This window comes from Oncorhynchus kisutch, linkage group LG18 (genome assembly GCF_002021735.2).
Source record: "Oncorhynchus kisutch isolate 150728-3 linkage group LG18, Okis_V2, whole genome shotgun sequence".
NCBI classification, from domain to species: domain Eukaryota; kingdom Metazoa; phylum Chordata; class Actinopteri; order Salmoniformes; family Salmonidae; genus Oncorhynchus; species Oncorhynchus kisutch.
Window position 1 is genome coordinate 69,330,233 of NC_034191.2, and position 24,102 is coordinate 69,354,334.

The following is a 24,102-nucleotide window of genomic DNA, read 5'->3' on the forward strand; positions in this document are numbered from 1 at the left end:
TTGAGATAGAGCTAAACACTATAAAAAATGACCTGAAACATAGGTCCACTCTTCATCACGTTCAAAATATAAATTTACAACAATATATTTATTTGCATAATCAGTGATGGGAAAAACACAAGTGGTTCTATGGATTTGTGCTAATACGTATGACCACCAGGTGGCAATGTCATCTTACAAATTATTTTCAGCTCCCATATGACAGAACAGACAGTACTCACCTTGAACATCGAACAACATAATCAGGACAAAGATGTAATGTAGCCTCACATAAAAAAGTAGGTAGTAAACCTAATATATCAGTTAGTATTCACCTTAGAGATCCTATTAAATTCATATTAGTATTCTAATTCCTAGCTATAGGATATTCACTCGAGAGGGTCAATTCACATCCGTGTGAGAGAATGCGCGCGCGCGCGCGTGCGTGCGTCCTGGCCAAAGTTTGTATGCACATAAGTCAATTTAATGTGATAATGTATGAGTGCCGGCCGGCCAGCAGACAGTGCGTGCGCTCTTACATTGTGCGCGCAGGGGTCCCAAGGGGGCACCCACACCCAATGCCGCACCGGGGCTACCCTCGGAAAGCGGTGGGGCTCCTCGGAACCGTATGCAGTGACATTTCTTCACACTGACAACTGGCTGAGCTGAGCGCTGAAAAGTCTAGAAAAATGTCAGTAACCAATGCGCAAGCGCATGGCTGAACTAGTAGCCCACCTCTCATTCGAGGCACTCTCGCCATAGATGGACTAGGAGTGAGAGCCTGGGAGGCAATACTGTATGAATGCGTGAAAAGTTTACATCTCTTGCACGTCTCTTTATGGCGTAGCCTATCCTTAATGAGCACCAGAGACTGTGACTGCCATGCTCTATTCGATTTTAGTCTCATGGTCTAGTTTCCAAAATTTGAGTCTACTGTAGAACAGTTTTGAGAAGTTAACCTGATGACACATTAGAAGAGGATAAAAACAAATTGCTGGTCTGGTGGACTGGACAGAGGGACAGGGGGAGAATCCGTGAGAATACTCGCATGGCACGTATGGATTACGTGTAAGGCCAGTGTTGGTTTCGCTGCATCTCTGGGGGAAAGTCATCCGAGAAGCGTATTTTCAGGAGACCATGGACAGCCTCGCTTCCATGCCAGAGGGATTCCGCTCAGCCTGGATTGATGTTGGATTTACCCGGGGCTCCGAGAGCTCACAGCCGTGAAATTTAGAGTGAAAGACGCGCTATGAAATAATAGGCTATTTGTAAAATTGGTGCCAAATGTAGGCTATTTATGTTCTGGATATTTGATCATGTTTTATTTTCTCAACAAGCGTTACTAACGCTACTTGGAATCTTGTGATCAACTTCAAACAGTGGACACTTTTAAAAGGAGCGCTTTGGTGACAAATTTGTGGATCTATTGAATTAGGCTGTAGGATTACCCACGGAATTCCACTCTCAAATGATAGTTTCAAAGTCGTTTGTTTTGTTTCCATTTTGTCGCCTCGCTCTTTCGTTTCATTCATTCACCGTATCACTTTGTTAACCGGGTTAAAGCCTGAGAGTAAGAGAAAGAAAGCCTCTGTCTCATAGCGCGCCCAGTGTGCACACGGGCACCATGGTCGGGATGTGGGGTGGCGGAGGTCTCCCAATGTCTGTCACCGTGGTTGTGACTCTGCTCCTGGCTATTATTGACGTGAAGGCGAGTGGGGAGTACTGTCACGGTTGGCATGACACCCAGGGCACATGGAGAGAGGGCTTCCAGTGCCCGGAGAAGTTCGATGGTGAGGATGCCATCATCTGCTGCGGGAAATGCGAGCTGCGGTACTGCTGCTCCAGGAATGAAGCACGGCTGGACCAGGGGACTTGTGACAACGACAAGCAAGCCCAGCAACCGGGCACCGACAGCAAAGAGAACAAGGAGACGGGCGCAGGTGAGAACTCTGTCTGGCCCAGCACGGCCAGCTTTAGGGGCCACAGCAGCTGTGCCAAACGCTCTGCCTCAAGGCTGCAAAGCTCTCCTTGTCTGCTAAAAATTATAATGTCATTTCTAAATTAGATTTTAAACTGGCTCAGTTTAAATTGTTTAACTTAATTATAGGCTACGCCAGCAATATTGCATTTTCAAGGAGATGAGTGAGACGGAAAGAGAGGGCCTAATTGACAAATTTTAATAAAGGTTTAGGCCACAATGGCCCAGGCCTAGAACAAATGATACTTAATTGAAAGTTGGAGTTATGAGTTTCTTTCAAACATGTAGGTATGTTCTAGTCTTTTCAACCACTATCTATCTGGGAGCTTAAAAATCGCTTAGAGATAGCGTACCGGTTCAGTTGGCAGCAACAGCTGCAGAGAAGCCAGTTGACACCATAAACCCACGCACTCACAAATGGAAAATTGTGCTGCGTGGCGTTATAAATAGCTGTGTTTGTTCTAGCTGCAACACACGCGCGCCGCGGGGACTGCAGAGATCGAGCAGCGCACTGTCCCCACGAGGATCAAGTTTGGACTTGACCGGATCTTTAGGCCATTGGCTCGCGACGGCGCTGACAGCTCTGTTCATAAAAACAAATCGCGTTATGAATCATTTCCCCGCGCTTGCGTGTCGATTCCGCTGAGGTATAGGCCTATGTGAACGGTTAATTCCCATCCCAAACACATTAGGAATGAATCCCCTGTATGTTCCTTCCTGACGTTTACCGTCTAGTTACATTCACATGATTTCAACGCACATTTTTACTTTATCCAGGCCTTCTATTTTTTACGTTGCGTGGATAGGGTGTCCATGACCAATTGCGCATGGAACGGAAGCGCCTAATAATGTCACATTGTAACCTCATCTAAGTCTTAGCAGTGAGTTAGTACTAGCCTAACAATTGGGTGTGATTGGAAGAACAGATGTCATAATTCTTCATTATTTTTATTGAAAGCAGATTTACTGAAAATCTTCAAGGTCCAAACAGGTATTAGTTATTGATGTCTTTGACATGTTTCCAACATATTTCCATCACATTCTCACTACAGTTGTAGCACAGAAAGCTGCATCATATAGGAAGAAAAGAGACACTACAGTGCACACATATTAAGTGCTTGCACATTACAAAATGAGAGGCACATTTACTATGAGTCAAAAATCTTGCAGTGGTCATTTTTCAAAGAAAAAAAAATAGTTGGCTACACGTAGTACAGATATTAAACATACACATCAACAGAGCATGCCTTTCTTGTAGAGTAGAATACAGTATGTTTCTCTCTTGGCATTTGTTGAAAGAGTCATCACTTATCACTCCAGAAAGAGCCAAATACATTTTCATATAGTGAACAACAGCCAAAATAACTTAAACTGGCAAAAAAAATGAAGTATTTTGTCATGCAAGGCACCGCTTGTACATTGAATTCATTTTTTTATGTACAGGGCAACCAATGAATCACAAAGCAAAGATACACACAGCCATGTCAATGAATAACCCCAAGGATACTGTATATGCATTAAGAACAATAAACAGAGCCTAACATTCAACATGAAGGAACATGTGTGGGATTCAGGAAAGGAGAGGACCCCGGGGATTTGAATGGGGAGAGGACGAGCAGTCAGTTACACATAATATGCCCAAACAAGAACAGAGAGATGGGGGCTGATATTACTGCAGACAGAGTAGGGCTGTCCCAGCCCCAGTCCAGCAACAGGTGTGGAATAGACTAGTGGGCTGAATGGAAACTATAGACACTCTCCAACAGATAATGTCACAGCACTGTCATTACTACACTTCTCCCCTCAGCCATTTCACTTGTGTCTCTGTCAGACTATAGGCTGTATTCACATATCATGTGACGCTGTTAGGAGGACATTAGATGACTTTCTGGAGCCTTACGCACTAACTCATATCCATAGTAGCTACATAACTGTCTTAAAGAAAAGCTCCTCTAAACCTGATCATGGTATGGTTTGGCTGTGAGGTATTGAAGCTAACAGCTGTTCCATTAAGCAACAAGGCCAGAGGGGGTGTGGTATATGGCCAATATACCACGGCTAAAGGCTGTTTTTATGCATGACGGAACGCGGAGTGCCTGGATACAGCCCTTAACCGTGGTATACAGTATTGGCCATATACCACAAAACCGCAGGGTGCCTTATTGCTATTATAAACTTGTTACCAACATAATTAGAGGAGTAAAAATACATGTTTTGTCATACCTATGGTATACGGTCTGATATACAATGGTTTTCAGCCAATCAGCATTCAGGGCTCGAACCACCCAGTTTATAAGAGGAAATAGGTCACGGGCTCATAAAATTGATGTCATAGTGCCTCAGCTTCTACCTCTTTTGTACTGTATCTAGACTGAGTCTAGTCAGGTTGACTGTTGTCCCAGAATTAGTTTTATCTAATGAGTGCCTATAGCTTCAAACTTTAGACATCTTGAAATGGTCCTTTGAAAAGCTGGTGACTTTTGCTGTTGCTCAGAGGGAGAGAACGAGTGTGTGTTAAGGAGAGAAAGAGAATGAAAAAGGAAAATGACAGAACGAGTCACTGCCTCTCTCAGGGTTACAGTTACACTCCATAACACTTTGGAGTATTCAAACTGGAAAATGAGTAACTTAACCAGAGGAACAATAAATCTCATGAAATCAGTTGTCATGTAACAAGTTCCCCATTGTGCTCCAAACGGGTGTGTGCCTGTGTGCGTGTGTGCCTGTGTGCCTGTGTGCCTGTGTACGTGTGTGCAAGGAAGCACCTCAACTCTGCCCTGGTCCTGCCACTCGAACCATTGCTGCCAACATTCCCCATGAGCGCTCACTGTTGGGTCAAAAGTTAACGAAACACCCAAAGAACACTTACGTTTACTATGAACCACTTTCTGTATGCTGTAGTAGGCTACACTGCCATCCTCTACCTTCACTCTGTAAGAGAGTTAGCCTGCTGCTTCATTACCAAGTCATCTTAACATGATTCATCCAGCATAAAACATTTTGTTCCTTGGAAGTTGTGGGAACGTAGGCTTTTGGTTTCACATTGGTTGTGGGAACAAAGGCATACGTAATACATTTTTTAAACGTTCTGAGAACAGAAGTGAACTTTTTTTTTAGGTTGGAGGGAGGTTCTGAGAATGTTTTCCTCCGGTTCCTTGGAAGTATTCCTGGGAGGTTTTATTAAGGTTCTGAGGCCTATAAGTTATTTTGAAGTTTTTGAATAACTTCCTTAAAACTTTCACGTGTCAAACTCATTCCACGGAGGGCCAATTGTCTTCGAGTTTTCTCTCCTCCCTTCTATTTGATTGATGAATTAATGTCACTAATTAGTAAGGAACATTCCTCACCTGGTTGTCTAGGTCTTAATTGAAAGGAAAAAACTAAAACCAGCAGACACTAAGCCCTCCGTGGAATGAGTTTGACACCCCTCTCTTAGGCATTAATCATGCAAATACATGTATTTTTTATTGTGAGACGGCATCAGTGAGATTCAAACCTATAATCTTCTGTTCTACATCCATGGAATTAGTCAATTGTGCCACAAGGATGGATCTAGCATTCCATGTTTTTTTTACACATACAAAGCTGTTAATTTTAGTCTATTCAAACAGTCCCCATTTCAAAGGAAACAGGCACTCATTAAGATCAGATTTGAAACACTTAACAAGATAGAGGATAGAGAGAGTTTTGTTGATGCTGATAATGGAATGTATGTTTTTAAATAACAAAAAATGAACGTTTTGTTGTGTTATTTATGGATAGTTTTCTTAATATTCTCGGAACAATTTGAGAACATAACTTGAAATAGAACCGTGAGCAAAACCTGTAGGAAACGTAATTCCCACAGAATAAATATTTTTCTTACCACTCTCTGAACTATTGAAAAATATCAAACCAGTTGGAGAACGTTCCTAGAACATTACCAAGATTGAAATGAAACGTAACCATGTTTGAACTTTTAGGAAACGGTCTGTTAAAGTAATGAAATAGCAAGAAAATATAATATATAACAAGTTCCTTAAATGTGCTGAGAATGTTCCAAAGCCAAGCAACTATCCTGCACCATTACCAGAACGTTGTGGGAAGGTTGTATGCTAAATAACCTTAGGACAACTACACTCTCACCAATCTCTCAGAAACACATGGTTCTCAGAACGTTATGTGCTAGCTGGGTACTGTACTTCCTGGAACTGGTTTACACTAGACAGATGGCAGAAAAACAGCTGTGTACTTAAAGGGGTGAATTACATGCTAATCATGCGAGAATCATGCAGATGATCGGATTGAACACACAGTAGCCTGTTTTATCTCCAGAGTCACAGCTGTTACTATGGTTCAAAGGTTACAGTAAGAGAGATGTAGTATGCATTAGAGCGCCACTGCAAGGTTGGCCTATATCATGTTGAAAAGATGTATGGAATTAGGCCTTCAATGTGATCTGTTGCATTACTCCAAACCAGCCATCATTAATGCCACTCTCAATATGTCTTAACGCTGCCTCTATACAGTATAAGGGACTATTCTGGCTTAAATGCCATAGCGCGATGTGGATTTATATAGGAGAAGAGGTCAGGAAGACCCACATAAGTTCTGGCTACATAACTTTGGTATGAGACAGAATCCCCCCTCTCACAGACAAACACAGATCAAACGCACGCATAAACTCACTCAGACAGATAGGTTCAGGGTCGGTGGAGGGGGGTTGGGGGTTGGGGGGGCCACAGCTGGGCGCACAGGATAAGAACAGATCAAAACAAAGTTAATAACTTCTAATGAGGGACTGGGGCCCCCTGGAGACACGCCACTAGTCCACCTCTGTCTCGGCCTTTCTTCCTCTAATTTCGTCTCTCTCTCTTTTCTCTTTTGTCTCACCGTCTCACTCCATTTCTCTTTCGCTCTCATTTGGGTTTATGGGTGAGGTAAAAACACGTGAGTGTAACAGCTCTTGCTTGAACTTTTTGACAAACTGTTTTTCTCACTGCAGTTCACTCTTGGTCTCTCAACTTTACTAATTCAAGGAAAGAGGGTCTTTTTCCAAAATCATGTCAAAAGTCTTGATGGTAGAATAAACCACTTCATCATGTTGCTGTTGTAGTTTGTTCAGTTTGTTTTCTCTGAGGGCGTAAGTGGTTATGGTCTGAGGAAGTTCTATCCTCGCTCTGCTCTGCTTGTTATAGAAAGAACAGCCCTGTGTTAATGTACACTACATGACCGAAAGTATGTGGACACCTGCTCGTCGAACATCTCATTCCAAAATCATGGGCATTAACATGGAGTTGGTCCCCCCTTTGCTGCTATAACAGCCTCTACTTTTCTGCGAAGCCTTCCACTAGATGTTGGAACATTGATGCTGGGACTTGCTTCCATTAAGCCACAAGAGCATGAATGAGGTCAGGCACTGATGTTGGGAGACTGGGCCTGGCTCGCAGTCGGCGTTCCAATTAATTCCAAAGGTGTTCGATGGAGTTGAGGTCAGGGCTCTGTGCAGGTAAGTTAAGTTCTTCCACACCAATCTTGACAAACCATTTCTGTATGGACCTAACTTTGCGCACAGGGGCATTGTCATGCTGAAACAGGAAAGTGCCTTCCCTAAACTGTTGGAACAAAGTTGGCCGCACAGAATCGTCTAGAATGTCACGTAGGCTGTAGAGTTAAGATTTCCCTTCACTGGAACTAAGGGGCCTAGCCCGAACCATGAAAAACAGCCCCAGAGCATTATTACTCCTCCACCAAACTTTACAGTTGGCACTATGCATTGGGGCAGATAGCGTTCTCCTGGGAAATCCAGATTTGTCAGGAGACGAGACCTTACAGCAAAATGCTTACTTACAAGCCCTTAACCAACAATGCAGTTTTAAGAAAAATACCTAAAAAAAAACAATAAATAAAAGTAACAAATAAAAATAACGAGGCTATATACAGGGGGTACTGGTACAGAATCAATGTGGAGGCTATATACAGGGGGTACTGGTACAGAATCAATGTGGAGGCTATATACAGGGGGTACTGGTACAGAATCAATGTGGAGGCTATATTCAGGGGGTACTGGTACAGAATCAATGTGGAGGCTATATACAGGGGGTACTGGTACAGAGTCAATGTGGAGGCTATATACAGGGGGTACTGGTACAGAATCAATGTGGAGGCTATATACAGGGGGTACTGGTACAGAATCAATGTGGAGGCTATATACAGGGGGTACTGGTACAGAATCAATGTGGAGGCTATATACAGGGGGTACTGGTACAGAATCAATGTGGAGGCTATATACAGGGGGTACTGGTACAGAATCAATGTGGAGGCTATATACAGGGGGTACTGGTACAGAATCAATGTGGAGGCTATATACAGGGGGTACTGGTACAGAATCAATGTGGAGGCTATATACAGGGGGTACTGGTACAGAATCAATGTGGAGGCTATATACAGGGGGTACTGGTACAGAATCAATGTGGAGGCTATATACAGGGGGTACTGGTACAGAATCAATGTGGAGGCTATATACAGGGGGTACTGGTACAGAATCAATGTGGAGGCTATATACAGGGGGTACTGGTACAGAATCAATGTGGAGGCTATATACAGGGGGTACTGGTACAGAATCAATGTGGAGGCTATATACAGGGGGTACTGGTACAGAATCAATGTGGAGGCTATATACAGGGGGTACTGGTACAGAATCAATGTGAAGGCTATATACAGGGGGTACTGGTACAGAATCAATGTGGAGGCTATATACAGGGGGTACTGGTACAGAATCAATGTGGAGGCTATATACAGGGGGTACTGGTACAGAATCAATGTGGAGGCTATATACAGGGGGTACTGGTACAGAATCAATGTGGAGGCTATATACAGGGGGTACTGGTACAGAATCAATGTGGAGGCTATATACAGGGGGTACTGGTACAGAATCAATGTGGAGGCTATATACAGGGGGTACTGGTACAGAATCAATGTGGAGGCTATATACAGGGGGTACTGGTACAGAATCAATGTGGAGGCTATATACAGGGGGTACTGGTACAGAATCAATGTGGAGGCTATATACAGGGGGTACTGGTACAGAATCAATGTGGAGGCTATATACAGGGGGTACTGGTACAGAATCAATGTGGAGGCTATATACAGGGGGTACTGGTACAGAATCAATGTGGAGGCTATATACAGGGGGTACTGGTACAGAATCAATGTGGAGGCTATATTCAGGGGGTACTGGTACAGAATCAATGTGGAGGCTATATACAGGGGGTACTGGTACAGAATCAATGTGGAGGCTATATACAGGGGGTACTGGTACAGAATCAATGTGGAGGCTATATACAGGGGGTACTGGTACAGAATCAATGTGCAGGGGCACCGGTGTGTCAAGGTAATTTAGGTAATATATACATGTAAGTAGAGTTATTAAAGTGAGTATGCATAGATAATAACAGAGAGTAGCAGCAGCGTAAAAGGGGGGGTGGGGGGGGGCAATGCAAATAGTCTGGGTTTGATTAGATTTTCAGGAATCTTATGGCTTGGGGGTAGAAGCTGTTTAGAAGCCTCTTGGACCTAGACTTGGCGCTCTGGTACCGCTTGCCGTGCGGTAGCAGCGAGAACAGTCTATGACTAGGGTGGTTGGAATCTTTGACAATTTTTAGGGCCTTCCTCTGACACCGCCTGGCAGAGAGGTCCTGGATGGCAGGAAGCTTGGCCTCTGTAGTGCCTTGTGGTCTGAGTCCGAGCAGTTGCAATACCAGGCAGTGATGTAACCTGTCAGGATGCTCTCGATGTTGCAGCTGTAAAACCTTTTGAGGATCTCGGGACCCATGCCAAATCTTTTCAGTCTCCTGAGGGGGAATAGGTTTTGTCAGGCCCTCTTCACGACTGTGTCCTTGCACCACACGGTCAGGTCTCTGACCTCCTCCCTATAGGCTATCTTGTCATTGTCGGTGATCATACCTGCCACTGTTGTGTCATCAGCAAACTTAATGATGGTGTTGGAGTCGTGCCTGGCAGTGCAGTCATAAGTGAACAGGGAGTACAGGAGGAGACTGAGCACGCATCCATGAGGCGCCCCCGTGTTGAGGATCAGCGTGGCAGATGTGTTGTTACTTACCCTTACCACCTGGGGGCGGCCCGTCAGAAAGTCCAGGATCCAGTTGCATGGGGAGGTTTTTAGTCCCAGGGTTCTTAGCTTAGTGATGAGCTTTGAGAGCACCATGGTGTGGAGCGCTGAGCTGTAGTCAATTAATAGCATTCTCACATACAGTAGGTCAAATCAAAATCAAATTTATTTATATAGCCCTTCTTACATCAGCTGATATCTCAAAGTGCTGTACAGAAACCCAGGCTAAAACTCCAAACAGCAAGCAATGCAGGTGTAGAAGCACGATGGCTAGGAAAAACTCCCTAGAAAGGCCAAAACCTTGGAAGAAACCTAGAGAGGAACCAGGCTATGAGGGGTGGCCAGTCCTCTTCTGGCTGTGCCGGGTGGAGATGTTCAAATGTTCATAAATGACCAGCATGGTCAAATAATAATAATCACAGTAGTTGTCGAGGGTGTAGCAAGTCAGCACCTCAGGAGTAAATGTCAGTTGGCTTTTCATAGCCGATCATTAAGAGTATCTCTACCGCTCCTGCTGTCTCTAGACAGTATAACACAGCACAGGCCAGGGTTCCATAGCCACAGGCAGAACAGTTGAAACTGGAACAGCAGTACGGCCAGGTGGACTGGGGACAGCAAGGAGTTATCATGCCAGGCAGTCCTGAGGCATGGTGCTAGGGCTCAGGTCCTCCGGGAGAGAGAAAGAAAGAGAGAAAGAGAGAATTAGAGAGAGCATACTTAAATTCACACAGGACACCGGATAAGACAGGAGAAGTACTCCAGATATAACAAACTGACCCTAGCCCCCCGACACATAAACTACTGCAGCATAAATACTGGAGGCTGAGACAGGAGGGATCAGGAGACACTGAAGCCCCATGCGATGATACCCCCGGACAGGGCCAAACAGGAAGGATATAACTCCACCCACTTTGCCAAAGAACAGCCCCCACACCACTAGAGGGATATCTTCAACCACCAACTTACCATCCTGAGACAAGGCCAAGTATAGCCCACAAAGATCTCCGCCACGGCGCAACCCAAGGGGGGGCACCAACCTAGACAGGAAGATCACGCCAGTGACTCAACCCACTCAAGTGACGCACCACTCCTAGGGACGGCATGGAAAAGCACCAGTAAGCCAGTGACTCATCCCCTGTAATAGGGTTAGAGGCAGAGAATCCCAGTGGAGAGAAGGGAACCGGCCAGGCAGAGACAGCATGGGCGGTCCGTTGCTCCAGAGCCTTTCCGTTCACCTTTACACTCCTGGCCAGACTACACTCAATCATATGACCTACTGAAGAGATGAGTCTTCAGTAAAGACTTAAAGGTTGACACAGAGTCTGCGCCTCTCACATGGGTAGGAAGATCTTTCCATAAAAATTGAGCTCTATAGGAGAAAGCCCTGCCTCCAGCTGTTTGCTTAGACATTCTAGGAACAATTAGGAGGCCTGTGTCTTGTGACCGTAGCGTATGTGTAGGTATGTACGGCAGGACCAAATCGGAAAGATAGGTAGGAGCAAGCCCATGTAATGCTTTGTAGGTTAGCAGTAAAACCTTGAAATCATCCCTTGCCTTAACAGGAAGCCAGTGTAGGGAGGCTAGCACTGGATTAATATGATCAAATTGTTTGGTTCTAGTCAGGTGTTCCTTTTGTCCAGGTGTGAAAAGAGGGCAGTGTGGAGTGCAATAGAGATTGCATCTTCTGTGGATCTGTTTGGGTGGTATGCAAATTGGAGTGGGTCTAGGGTTTCTGGGTTAATGGTGTTGATGTGAGCCATTCAAAGCACTTCATGGCTACAGATGTGAGTGCTACGGGTCGGTAGTCATTTAGGCATGTTACCTTAGTGTGCTTGAGCACCAGGACTATGGTTGAAACATGTTGGTATTAGAGACTCAGACAGGGAGAGGTTGAAAATGTCAGTGAAGAGACTTGCTAGTTGGTCAGCGCATGCTCAGAGTACACGTCCTGGTAATCCGTCTGGCCCTGCGGCCTTGTTAATGTGACACAGTCGCCCGGAACAGCTGATGCTCTCATGCATGTTTCAGTGTTACTTGCCTCGAAGTGAGCATAGAAGTAATTTAGCACGTCTGGTAGGCTTGTGTCACTGGGCAGCTCTCGGCTGTTCTTCCCTATGTAGTCCGGGGCAGCTCTAGCAGGGCAGAAATTTGACGAACTGACTTGTTGGAAAGGTGGCATCCTATGACAGTGCCACATTGAAAGTCACTGGGCTCTTCAGTAAGGCCATTCTACTGCCAATGTTTGTCTATGGAGATTGCATGGCTGTGTGCTCGATTTTATACACCTGTCAACCACAGGTGTGGTTGAAATAGCCAAATCCTCTAATTTGTCCACATACTTTTGTATATATAGTGTATATTTGATAATGGAAGAAAAAACATATTTTTTCCCTTGTTTGTTAAAAAATGGTTATCCTCAAACCATTGAAAACCTCCCTCCCACTCCCTCACCCTTCTTCCTTCCTCTCTCCACAGTACCCATCTACGTTCCCTTCCTGATCGTGGGCTCTGTGTTCGTGGCTTTCGTCCTGGTGGGTTCCGTGGTTGCCGTTTGCTGTTGCAACTGTCTCCGCCCCAAACAGGAACTGTCATCAGGGGGCGGGGGAGGAGGCGGGTCTGGTGGCGGCCGTCTCCTGGAGACTATTCCCATGATGGCTAGCGTGGGAACGTCTCGCGGTTCCTCTTCCCGCCAATCAAGCACGGCCACCTCGTCCAGTTCCTCTGCCCCTCCTGCCCAGGTGCCTCGCCCGGCCCCCCAGCCCATGATGCGTGCCCAGGCCTCCTGCTGTCTCCCTCCAGACGCCAGTGTCTTCGTCAACATGCCGACCAACTTCTCCGTGCTCAACTGCCAGCAGGCCACCCAGATCATGCCCCACCAGGGACAGTTCATGCACCCCCAGTACATCGGCTATGCCACCCACCACATGTCTCCACCCCAGGGGGTCTACCTGGACCCCACCCAGGGGGGCTACAGACAGCTGCAGTCCCCCTACCCCCCACCCACCAGTGTGGCCAGTGTCACCAGCGAGCAGAAGTACCCTCCAGTAACAGTTTAAGCCATTTTGGGGACTGTGTGTAACAGACCTTGTGAGGGCCTTATGGGGACTGTTTGAGATACCTTATGGGGACTGTGTGAGAAACCTTATGGGGACTGCATTAGAAACCTTATGGGGACATTGGGAGCTCGCCAGCTTGGAGAGAGAATGATATGGACTCAGGCTCACACAGAGGACTCGTAAAACCGAAGCTGGGATCTGTGCCTGATCAGCCACAGTGTGTTGCATGTGTCTGTCCTACATGTGTGTGATATGTAAAGGTTTGGCAGATTTGCCTCAGGGTAATGATTGTGAGTGAGCTGACCTCACCCCAAGATTGAGGCAGGGGTCTGTCTGTCTGGTTGTCCTCATTCAGCAACACACAGAGGGGTGATGCTGCCCACCAGGGCCAATGACTCGCAGCAGAGTGTGTGGGTTTAACGTCTTGAAGTTTGTCAGTGTAGCGTTTGTTGTATGTGTTTGTAAATGAGTGAATGTGTGTATGTACAGTACGAGTGAGGGTGCTGTGTCCAGTGTGGCTATGTGTGTATGTGACTATATGTACAGAATGTGCTGTGTGTGTATTACTGTCAGCGTATGTGGTGGTGAGTGGGTGTATGTTAACGGATGTACTATGTGTGTATATGAGTGTATAGTATGTGTGTATATGAGTGTATAGTATGTGTGTATGTGTGTGAGGACGTGTGTATATGAGTGTATAGTATGTGTGTAGTATGTGTGTATATGAGTGTGTAGTATGTGTGTATATGAGTGTATAGTATGTGTGTATATGAGTGTATAGTATGTGTGTATGTGTGTGAGGACGTGTGTATATGAGTGTTTAGTATGTAATGGGAAATGCAGGCGGTGTGATGTGAAAAACAGTCCCTCTCTCCCTGTAGGCCTGTTGATGTCTAATGAAGTGAACACAGGACACAGACTGTGACGCTCCAGCCTTACACCCCCCCCCCCCCCCCCCCCCACACACACACACCTACCCACTGCCTTGAGCGGAAACGCACACACACTTGCATATACACAAGAGAACCCACAAAATTAAAATACACAAACACTCACGCAAGGACTTGGAAATAAATGTGCCTGAAAGGAGGTGTGTGCGTATGTATGTGTGTGTGTAGCTGTGATCGGCAACCTTCTGAAGATTGCAGAAATAATAACGCAGTAAAAGCTGTCTGCCAACTGTTCCACCTCACTGAGTATCCCTCCTGTGAAAGAGGTGTGTGTGCTGGTGTGTGCGTTTACTGAAGGTAGACTGGAGTTGTGCTGGAAGGTTTCAGGGCATTTCCAACAGTTCTTTTCACTTCAGGGGGGTAGAAAAAGAACAGCAAAAAAATGGACAAGACCCACTGGGCACGTCATTTCAGGGCGGCAGGGTAGCCTAGTGGTTAGAGTGTTGGACTAGGAACCGAAAGGTTGCAAGTTCAAATCCCAGAGCTGACAAGGTACAAATCTGTTGTTCTGCCCCAGTTAACCCACTGTTCCTAGGCTGTCATTGAAAATAAGAATTTGTTCTTAACTGACTTGCCTAGTTAAATAAAAGGTAAAAAAATTAATAATTCTATGTGGATTATTTGATCGAGATGACCCGTTAGGCCGCTATTCACTCAAAAAGACAGCCAAGGTGTTATACCAACGTGTTATCACTATGCTTTCAACCATCTACAACCAAGTTCTAATGAAAGACAATGTCTGATTTTAGGTTTAGTTGTCCCCCAAATGTCTATCACTGTGCCAACCATTTAAAAGCACAGCAAAGTTCAAATGGGAACACAATGTCAGATATTTTGTTTATTTATACAACAGATTATTGTGACATCACTGTGTTTAATCTATTAGCCGAACCAAATGACCTGGATGGCAGTTGAGATGACATTCAAAGTACGTGGAGCAAGTGATCAATGCCTCTCGAGATTCTGCACAGATTATTAAAGCGATTGTGAAGATCTCCACAGACCTATGATGACCGATGCATGCTATCTTAAACATGCATACTTTATCTAATTACATCATGTATAGTTACAGTAACCTAAACATGTGGCTGTGGATGTGTTACTCATTTTAAGGTTGAACTTTACATTTGTTTGTAAGATAGAGTAAATATCCTTAAGTTAATTAAGGCTATTACAAAAGTAATATTGAATTGTTTGGTTGACAATGCACCCAAATATCAACATTTTAAAGGAAATGTATCTACTGTTTGGATAGTTCCATTCTTTAACTTTTATTTTTGGTTGAGTTGGCGACATGAATACAACATATAATTTGTTAACTTGTCGACAAATAAATATGTTATTTATGTTATTTCAAAAGTGATATTGAATTGTATTTGGATGACAACACAACCAAATATCTTGTCTGATGACTCACATTGAATTATTCCACTGCTCTATCAATCGCTACATACTTAATTGCGGAAAAGATATAAACATTTGTGGCGTGGCGTTTGGCCGGAGCAAAGAGACTGGGTAAGTCAGCCAACCAAATATCAACATTTGAAGGAGATTTGTCTTCTGCTTGGATAGTTCCATCTATGTTACTAATTTAAGTCTGGCTTTAATTACAGTTTGTCTACAAATTAAGTTTGTCTCCATCTCAACCAAAAATCTAAGTTAAAGAATAGTACTAAATCAAATCAAACTTTAAATGCACTTTAAATAAAGTTTGATTTGATTTAGTCCTATTCTTTAACTTAGATTTTTGGTTGAAATGGAGACGGGAATCCAACTTATGGTTGCGTTGACAACTAAACACAATTCAATATCACTAAATATAATTTCATTTTTATCAACTAGAGCTTGAAACTAGAGGTCTTTATCAGCTCCAAAAAGTTGGACCTGGATCCCGAACGGACCCGAAAACAATCAGACCCGAACACGAATGGACACGACAACAACCGGTCCGGGTCTAGACCAGACTCGATTGGAGCCGAGTTACAAAAAATGTATGTTTGCTAGCCAAGTTGCTCATTTGGTTAACAAATAGATCATTATATGTTGGATAGGCCTTATTAGCGTAAAATAAATAGCTATGCAGAGCCGAGGTTGGGTCCATTCAGGTCCACTCAGGTCTTTCAGCTGTAGTTATATAGACCCGATGACAATCAAACAGGACCTGACCCGGACCAGAGGGAAAAGTTAGAATTTTGGACCCAGACTCGCTCGGGTCCTGGGTCTGGTCTCAGACCCATTAGGCCTTTGTTCTAAACCTATTCCTTTTCTGCTGTCTTTTTTTTGCTGAATTCTGGTTTGAATTGAAACAATGGCTGTTGATGACTTTGCCTAAATAGCATCATTGAGGATAAATGAGTATGGTCACATTTCATTTGCTCCGTTAAACCTACACTTTGGAATGACTTCGATAGCAGCATTGAATTGATCTAGTTTCCCTCAACAATCATTCTCATAATAGTACATAGGTAAGAGTCAGTGACATCATAGCTAAGCTGGGCTTGGTTAAACCCTGGATGGGAGACTAAAGGGTAGCTGTAGATAGATTAGTTCTCCAGTAAGAGGTGCTGCCCAGCCGATTGTTTTTTTTATTCTGAGTAGATATAACGTTGAAGATTTGATGGTGTTTAACGGTACAAATTCAACAAACAAGGTTTGTCTATGTTAACATGATGACATAATTCTGTGGTTGAAATTTTACCCTCGAAACAAGTTGATGACAACAAAAAAATCCTATATATTTTCCACGTCATAATACATTGACAAATTGTGTTGAAACAACGTTGATTCCATCAGTTTGTGTCCAGTGGGAACACTTTTCACTATGTTGGGTAGCTGGTCTTAAAGGTGGCTTTTGGATTTTGGACTCACTTCTACTTTGTGCCCTGTTATAGAACTGTCTCTGTATTAGGACTGAACACAACTCACCCCAAGTTCCAGTTGATGAAACTGCAGAAATGCATAGGTGTCCCAAAGTGAACTAACCTGACTGTGTGTTTTGTGTATTTCAAGCACAATGTCTGTATGATCAACTGTGTGTGTGTGTGTGTGTGTGTGTGTGTGTGTGTGTGTGTGTGTATATCCTGAGGTTGAACGTGAACCTGCTCCCTGTGAAACACAGTGTCCTTTTTCATATGAATTATAATAAATCAATATTAAACAGTGTCCAAACTGTCATGGAGTCATCTGTCCATTCTGTCAGCGTTTCTACAGTTACCATCCAATACTTTTCTAGAATAAGGATAAAGCATTTTGCTGAGGTTTTGGCGGCTGGCTTAAGAAAGGATATATTACTAACATCACAGTTGTTTGGGCCATATCTATTCTTAAACCATGTACAGCGCCCCCCCCCCCCCATCCCCCCCACCCACCCCATAAATTCACACAACACAAATGTTCCATGGTTAAGTTAGAGAGGTCTGTTGCCATAATGCTAGTCTTACGGTTGACTCGGTCCCAGCAGGAGTTGTGAGATTTACACACACTTAGAGACGAGACCCAGAAGAACAGAAACAACACTCCAAGTGTAAAAACTGACACCCAAGCGGGGGCCAAACCACAAAACAGTCTTGGGGAGTGAGCAGCCAACATACACACTACATACACTGAGTGGACAAAACATTAGGAACACGTTCCTAATATTGAGTTGCACCCCCCTTTTGCCCTCAAAACAGCCTTTAATTTGTCAAGGTATGGACTCTACAAGGTGTCAAAAGCGTTCCACAGGGATGCTGGCCCATGTTGACTCCAATGTTTTCCCACAGTTGTGTCATGTTGGCTGGATGTCCTTTGGGTGGTGGACCATTCTTGATAAATACAGGAAACTGTTGACTATTAAAAAAAACAGTTGGGTTGCAGTTCTTGACACACTCAAACTGGTGCACCTGGCACCTACTACCACACCCCATTCAAAGGCACTTAAATCTTTGTCTTGCCCATTCACCCTCTGAATGGCACACATAAACAATCCATGTCTCAATTCTCTCAAGGCTTAGAAATACTCCTTTAACCGGTCTCCTCCCTTCATCTACACTGATTGAAGTGGATTTAGCAGGTGACATCAATAAGGGATCATAGCTTTAACCTGGTCACTCTATGCCAACTTGACACAACTGTGGGAAGCATTGGGGTCAACAAGGGCCAGCATCCCTGTGGAACGCTGTCAACAACTCTGTATGGCTTCATTTAAAAGGAGGATACTTTAAACAGGGATCCATTGTCAATCCAACAGAAATGTAAGGTTTTAATCTATAAAGAGCCCACTCTTCAACATAGGATGGGCCTCTCTTAGTAGCTTACTAGAAAACCAGTTTGGATCTAGATACAATGTGGGCTTTAAGAGAAGTTTAATGCCTTAATATTTAATCGTTTTAACCCTCCAAAATCATGCTTGCTATATACAGTGCATTTGGAAACTATTCAGACCCCTTAACTTTTTCTACATTTTGTTATGTTACATTCAGAGACTTGTCCCGAAGCCATTCCTGCGTTGTCTTGGCTGTATGCTTAGGGTCATTGTCTTGTTGGACGGTGAACCTTCACCCCAATCTGAGTTCCTGAGCGCTCTGGAGCAGATTTTCATCAATGATCTCTCTGTACTTTGCTCCGTTCATCTTTCCCTCGATCCTGACTAGTTTCCCAGTCCCTGCCGCTGAAAAACATCCCCACAGCACAATGCTGCCACCACCATGCTTCACCATAGGGATGGCGCCAGGTTTCCTCCAGACGTGACGCTTGGCATTCAGGCCAAAGAGTTCAATCTTGAAACCAAGATTGGAGCTCTGTCAGAGTGACCATTTTGTTCTTGGTCACCTCCCTGACCAACACCCTTCTCCCCCGATTGCTCAGTTTGGCTGGGCGGCCAGCTCTAGGAAGAGTCTTGGTGGTTCCAACCTTCTTCCATTTAAGAATGATGGAGGCCACTGTGTTCTTGGGGACCTTCAATGCTGCATACATATTTTGGTACCCAGATGGTCCCCAGATCTTTGCCTCGACACAAACCTGTCTCTGAGCTCTAAGTACAATTCCTGCGACCTCATGGCTCGGTTTTAGCTCTGATATGCACTGTCAACTGTGGGCCCTTATATAGACAGGTGTGTGCCTTTCCAAATCATGTCCAATCAATTGAATTTACCACAGGTGGACTCCAATCAAGTTGTAGAAACATCTCAAGGATGATCAATGGAAACAGGATGCACCTGAGCTCAATTTCGAGTCTCATAGCAAAGGGTCTGAATAATTACAGTTGAAGTCGGAAGTTTACATACACTTAGGTTGGAGTCATTAAAACTCGTTTCTCAACCACTCCACAAATTTCTTGTTAACAAACTATAGTTTTGGTTAGGACATCTACTTTGTGCATGACACAAGTTTTCCAACAATTGTTTACAGACAGATTATTTCACTTATAATTCACTTTATCACAATTCCAGTGGGTCAGAAGTTTACATACACTAAGTTGACTTCCAGAAAAATGATGTTATGGTTTTAGAAGCTTCTGATAGGCTAATTGACATAATTTCAGCCAATTGTAGGTGTACCTGTGGATGTATTTCAAGGCCTACGTTCAAACTCAGTGCCTCTTTGCTTGACATGGGAAAATCAAAATAAATCAGCCAAGTCCTCAGAATTTGTTTTGTAGACCTCCACAAGTCTGGTTCATCCTTGGGAGCAATTTCCAAACGCCTGAAGGTACCACGTTCATCTGTACAAACAATAGTATGCAAGTATAAACACCATGGGACCACACAGCCGGCATACCGCTCAGGAAGGAGACGCATTCTGTCTTCTAGAGATGAACGTACTTTGGTACGAAAAGTGCAAATCAATCCCAGAACAACAGCAAAGGACCTTGGGAAGATTCTTGGGGAAACAGGTACAAAAGTATCTATATCCACAGTAAAACGAGTCCGATATCGACATAACCTGAAAGGCCACTCAGCAAGGAAGAAGCCACTGCTACAAAACCGCCATAAAAAAGCCAGACTACGGTTTGCAACTGCACATGGGGACAAAGATCGTACTTTTTGGAGAAATGTCCTCTGGTCTGATGAAACAAAAATAGAACTGTTTGGCCATAATGACCATTGTTATGTTTGGAGGTAAAAGGGGGATGCTTGCAAGCCGAAGAACACCATCCCAACCGTGAAACATGGGGGTGACAGCATCATGTTGTGGGGGTGGTTTGCTGCAGGAGGGATTGGTGCACTTCACAAAATAGATGGCATCATGAGGGAGGAAAATGATGTGGGTATATTGAAGCAACATCTCGAGACATCAGTCAAGAAGTTAAAGCTTGGTCGCAAATGGATCTTCCAAATGGACAATGACCCAAAGCATACTTCCAAAGTTATGGCAAAATGGTTCAAGGACAACAAAGTCAAGGTATTGAAGTGGCCATCACATAGCCCTGACCTCAATCCCATCAAACATTTGTGGGCAGAACTGAAAAAGCGTGTGCGAGCAAGGAGGCCAACAAACCTGACTCAGTTACACCAGCTCTGTCAGGAGGAATGGGCCTAAATTCACCCAACGTATTGTGGGAAGCTTATGGAAGGTTACCCAAAATGTTTGACCCAGGTTAAACAATTGAAAGGCAATGCTACCAAATAATAGTTGAGTGTATGTACAGTGTATGTACATTTCTGACCCACTGGGAATGTGATGAACGACATAAACGCTGAAATAATGTGATGTCTCTCTGACATTTTACAATCTTAAAATAAAGTGTCGATTCTAACTGACCTAAGACAGGGAATTTTTTACTAGGATTAAATGTCAGGAATGATGAAAAACGGAGTTTAAATATTTAGTATTTGGCTAAGGTGTATGTAAATAAGGTATTTCTAAGAACCTGTTTTCGCTTTATCATTATGGGGTATTGTGATGTCATTATGGGGTATTGTGTGTAGATTGATGATATTTTTTGTTGTCATTAATGAATTTTAGACTAAGGCTGTAACGTAACAAGATGTGGAAAAAGTAAAGGGGTCTGAATACTTTCTGAATGTACTGTAGATATGGTGACAGAGGGCAACCTGAGAGGTTAACCTGTATGTGTTCATCTACAAAGCCCTTTTGGGTAAACTTCCTTTTTATCTCTGTAGTCTGGTCTCCTTCACCACCAGCAGTTACATTACCCAGTCTGCTAGGTGGTTGCTAATTCAAGTCCCCAGGACATTTACAGTATTAGGCAAGACTGCCTTCTCTTCTTGTGCATCAGACGCATGGAATAGTCTACAATCCATGCTTCATCTTTCTAGACATATTAGTGCCACTGAATTCATTAAAAATGTTGATGGGAGACTCTGTTACAGAGGAGTATAAATGTTTTTTTCCGGACGGATCATGTTGTTGTATTGTATTGTATTGTTGTATGTTTTAATTCTGTAATGTATTGATTGTTGCTGCCTTCTTGGCCAGGTCTCCCTTGAAAAAGAGACTCTGGGTCTCAATGGGGTTTTCCTGGTTGAATAAAAAAAAACTTGTTTTACGGCTCTTGACAATTCCCTTATTTATTATCTTACGTGAATGATTTGTTGTACATTCCTTTTACATATTTTGTTAGAGATTCTCCGGGGATTCTAGACGTACCGTATCAAATAATTTCTCAAAATCTGCACTAAATATTAAACCTGTTTTCCTTGCATTCTCATAGTTTTCCATTATTTACAGTAGTTGTCTAATGATGTCTCCAATATATCTTAAGATATATATCAATATAATATATCTTAAGATATATCAATATAATATATCTTATATATATATATATCAATAATATATCTTAGGAATCCTGATTAATAATGTCCGGTAGGACCTTTTTTATTCTGAGTAATACATTTTGCCAATAATTTTAAATCACAACATTGAACAGTGAAGGAGGTGTGTTCTTGGCACATCTCTATGGAAACTAGGGGGGACTAGGATGTGGGGTGGGGACGTGTAGATAGAGAGAGAGAGAGAGATTAAATGGATCTAAGGCTCCTACTAGGGAGAAGAAATTGATTCCCCACATTGGAGACGAGCGGCTGCAGGTTGGAGCTGGGCTGGAGGCTTGGAGACGTCCAAGAAGGTGGGTGTAGGAACCCCATGCTGCTCAGGAACGGAGGTTTAATGGGGATGCTAACGGGTCATGGCTGGCTTGTAGTCTATTCACAGTTTACATCTAGAATGTAGATTCATCACATTAACTTGGAGTAAATGTATTCCATCTATTTCTGTGAAACTGGCCGTATGTTTACTATTTTGACTGTCCGTCTCGTGTTCTCCTCCAACATGCTCTCAGCCTTCATTCACTTTGAGTGTCTATTTACTGACTCTACTCTCTTTCTCAATGTTCTCATTGATTAAGTAACCTAAACCTGAACTGCTAATCTATCTTGCATTAGACCATTCAATTGTGCCTTTTCTTAACACATTGGAGTACATTTCCCTGACCTTTGCCTTCCTGCCCTTACGTGTCCTTAACACAGATTTGGCAGACACTGCTTTCACACAGACCACAACTCACCATATAGGGTTGGAAACAACAATACACACATTCTACAGAATATTTACTGAAATGTTATCTATGCAGACTTTCCAAAATACTGCTTATTGATGGAGTTGAACTGGAATTCCATTGAAGTACACGACCGTTCAAAAGTTTGGGGTCACTTTGAAATGTCCTTGTTTTCCTTGAAAATATACATGAAATGAGTTGCAAAATGATTAGGAAATATAGTCAAGACGTTGACAAGGTTATAAATATAGATTTTTAATTTAAATAATAATTGTGTCCTTCAAACTTTGCTTTCGTTAAATAATCCTCAATTTGCAGCAATTACAGCCTTGCAGACCTTTGGCATTCTAGTTGTCAATTTGTTGAGGTAATCTGAAGAGATTTCACCCCATGCTTCCTGAAGCACCTCCCACATGTTGGATTGGCTTGATGGGCACTTCTTACGGTCAAGCTGCTCCCACAACAGCTCAATAAGGTTGAGATCCGGTGACTGTGCTGGCCACTCCATTATAGACAAAATACCAGCTGACTGCTTCTTCCCTAAATAGTTCTTGCATAGTTTGGAGCTGTGCTTTGGGTCATTGTCCTGTTGTAGGAGGAAATTGGCTCCAATTAAGCACCATCCACAGGGTATGGCATTGCAAAATGGAGTGATAGCCTTCCTTCTTCAAGATCCCTTTCACCCTGTACAAATCTCCCACTTAACCATCACCAAAGCACCCCCGGACCATCACATTGCCTCCACCATGCTTGACTGATGGCGTCAAGCACTCCTCCAGGATCTTTTCATTTTTTCGGTCTCACAAATGTTCTTCTTTGAGATCCGAACGCCTCAAACTTAGGTTAGTCTGTCCATAACACCTTTTTACAATCTTCCTCTGTCCAGTGTCTGTGTTATTTTGCCCATCTTAATCTTTTATTTCTATTGGCCAGTCTCAGGTATGGCTTTTTCTTTGCAACTATGCCTAGAAGGCCAGCATCCCGGAGTCGCCTCTTCACTGTTGACATTGAGACTGGTGTTTTGCGGGTACTACTTAATGAAGCTGCCAGTTGAGGACTCGTGAGGCATCTGTTTCTCAAACTAGACACTTATGTACTCGTCCTCTTGCTTGGTTGTGCACCGGGGGCTCCCACTCTTTCTATTCTGGTTAGAGCCAGTTTGCACTGTTCTGTGAAGAGATTAATACACAGCGTTGTATGAGATCTTCAGTTTCTTGGCAATTTCTCACATGGAATAGCCTTCATTTCTCAGAACAAGAATAGACTGACGAGTTTCAGAAGAAAGTTATTTGTTTCTTGTTAATTGCAAAAGGGTTTTCTAATGATCAATGATCAATTAGCTAATCCAAGTTTATAATGTTAAAAGGCTAACACAAGGTGCCATTGGAACACAGGAGTGATGGTTGCTGATAATGGGCCTCAGTACACCTATGTAGATATTACATAAATACATTTTAAAAAGCAATTTCCAGCTACAATAGTCATTTACAACATTAACAATTTCTACACTGTATTTCTGATCAATTTGATGT

At 43.4% G+C, this 24,102-nt stretch overlaps 1 protein-coding gene across 1 annotated transcript; it reads left to right on the top strand.

Annotated features, from left to right (window-relative positions):
- The first annotated feature begins 655 nt into the window (after positions 1–655).
- On the top strand, positions 656–17,245 carry shisa2b (shisa family member 2b). Its single transcript, XM_020508583.2, has 2 exons — positions 656–1,919; positions 12,543–17,245. Exons 1-2 carry the CDS (start codon positions 1,604–1,606, stop codon positions 13,121–13,123), a joined length of 897 nt encoding a protein of 298 aa, XP_020364172.1. The 5' UTR covers positions 656–1,603; the 3' UTR covers positions 13,124–17,245.
- The last annotated feature ends 6,857 nt before the right edge of the window (positions 17,246–24,102 follow it).

Excerpts from the sequence above, each read along its gene's own strand:
- shisa2b (XM_020508583.2), top strand. The coding sequence starts at position 1,604 with ATGGTCGGGATGTGGGGTGGCGGAGGTCTCCCAATGTCTGTCACCGTG. Across the intron at positions 1,920-12,542 it reads GAACAAGGAGACGGGCGCAG|TACCCATCTACGTTCCCTTC; the intron begins GTGAGAACTCTG and ends CTCTCTCCACAG.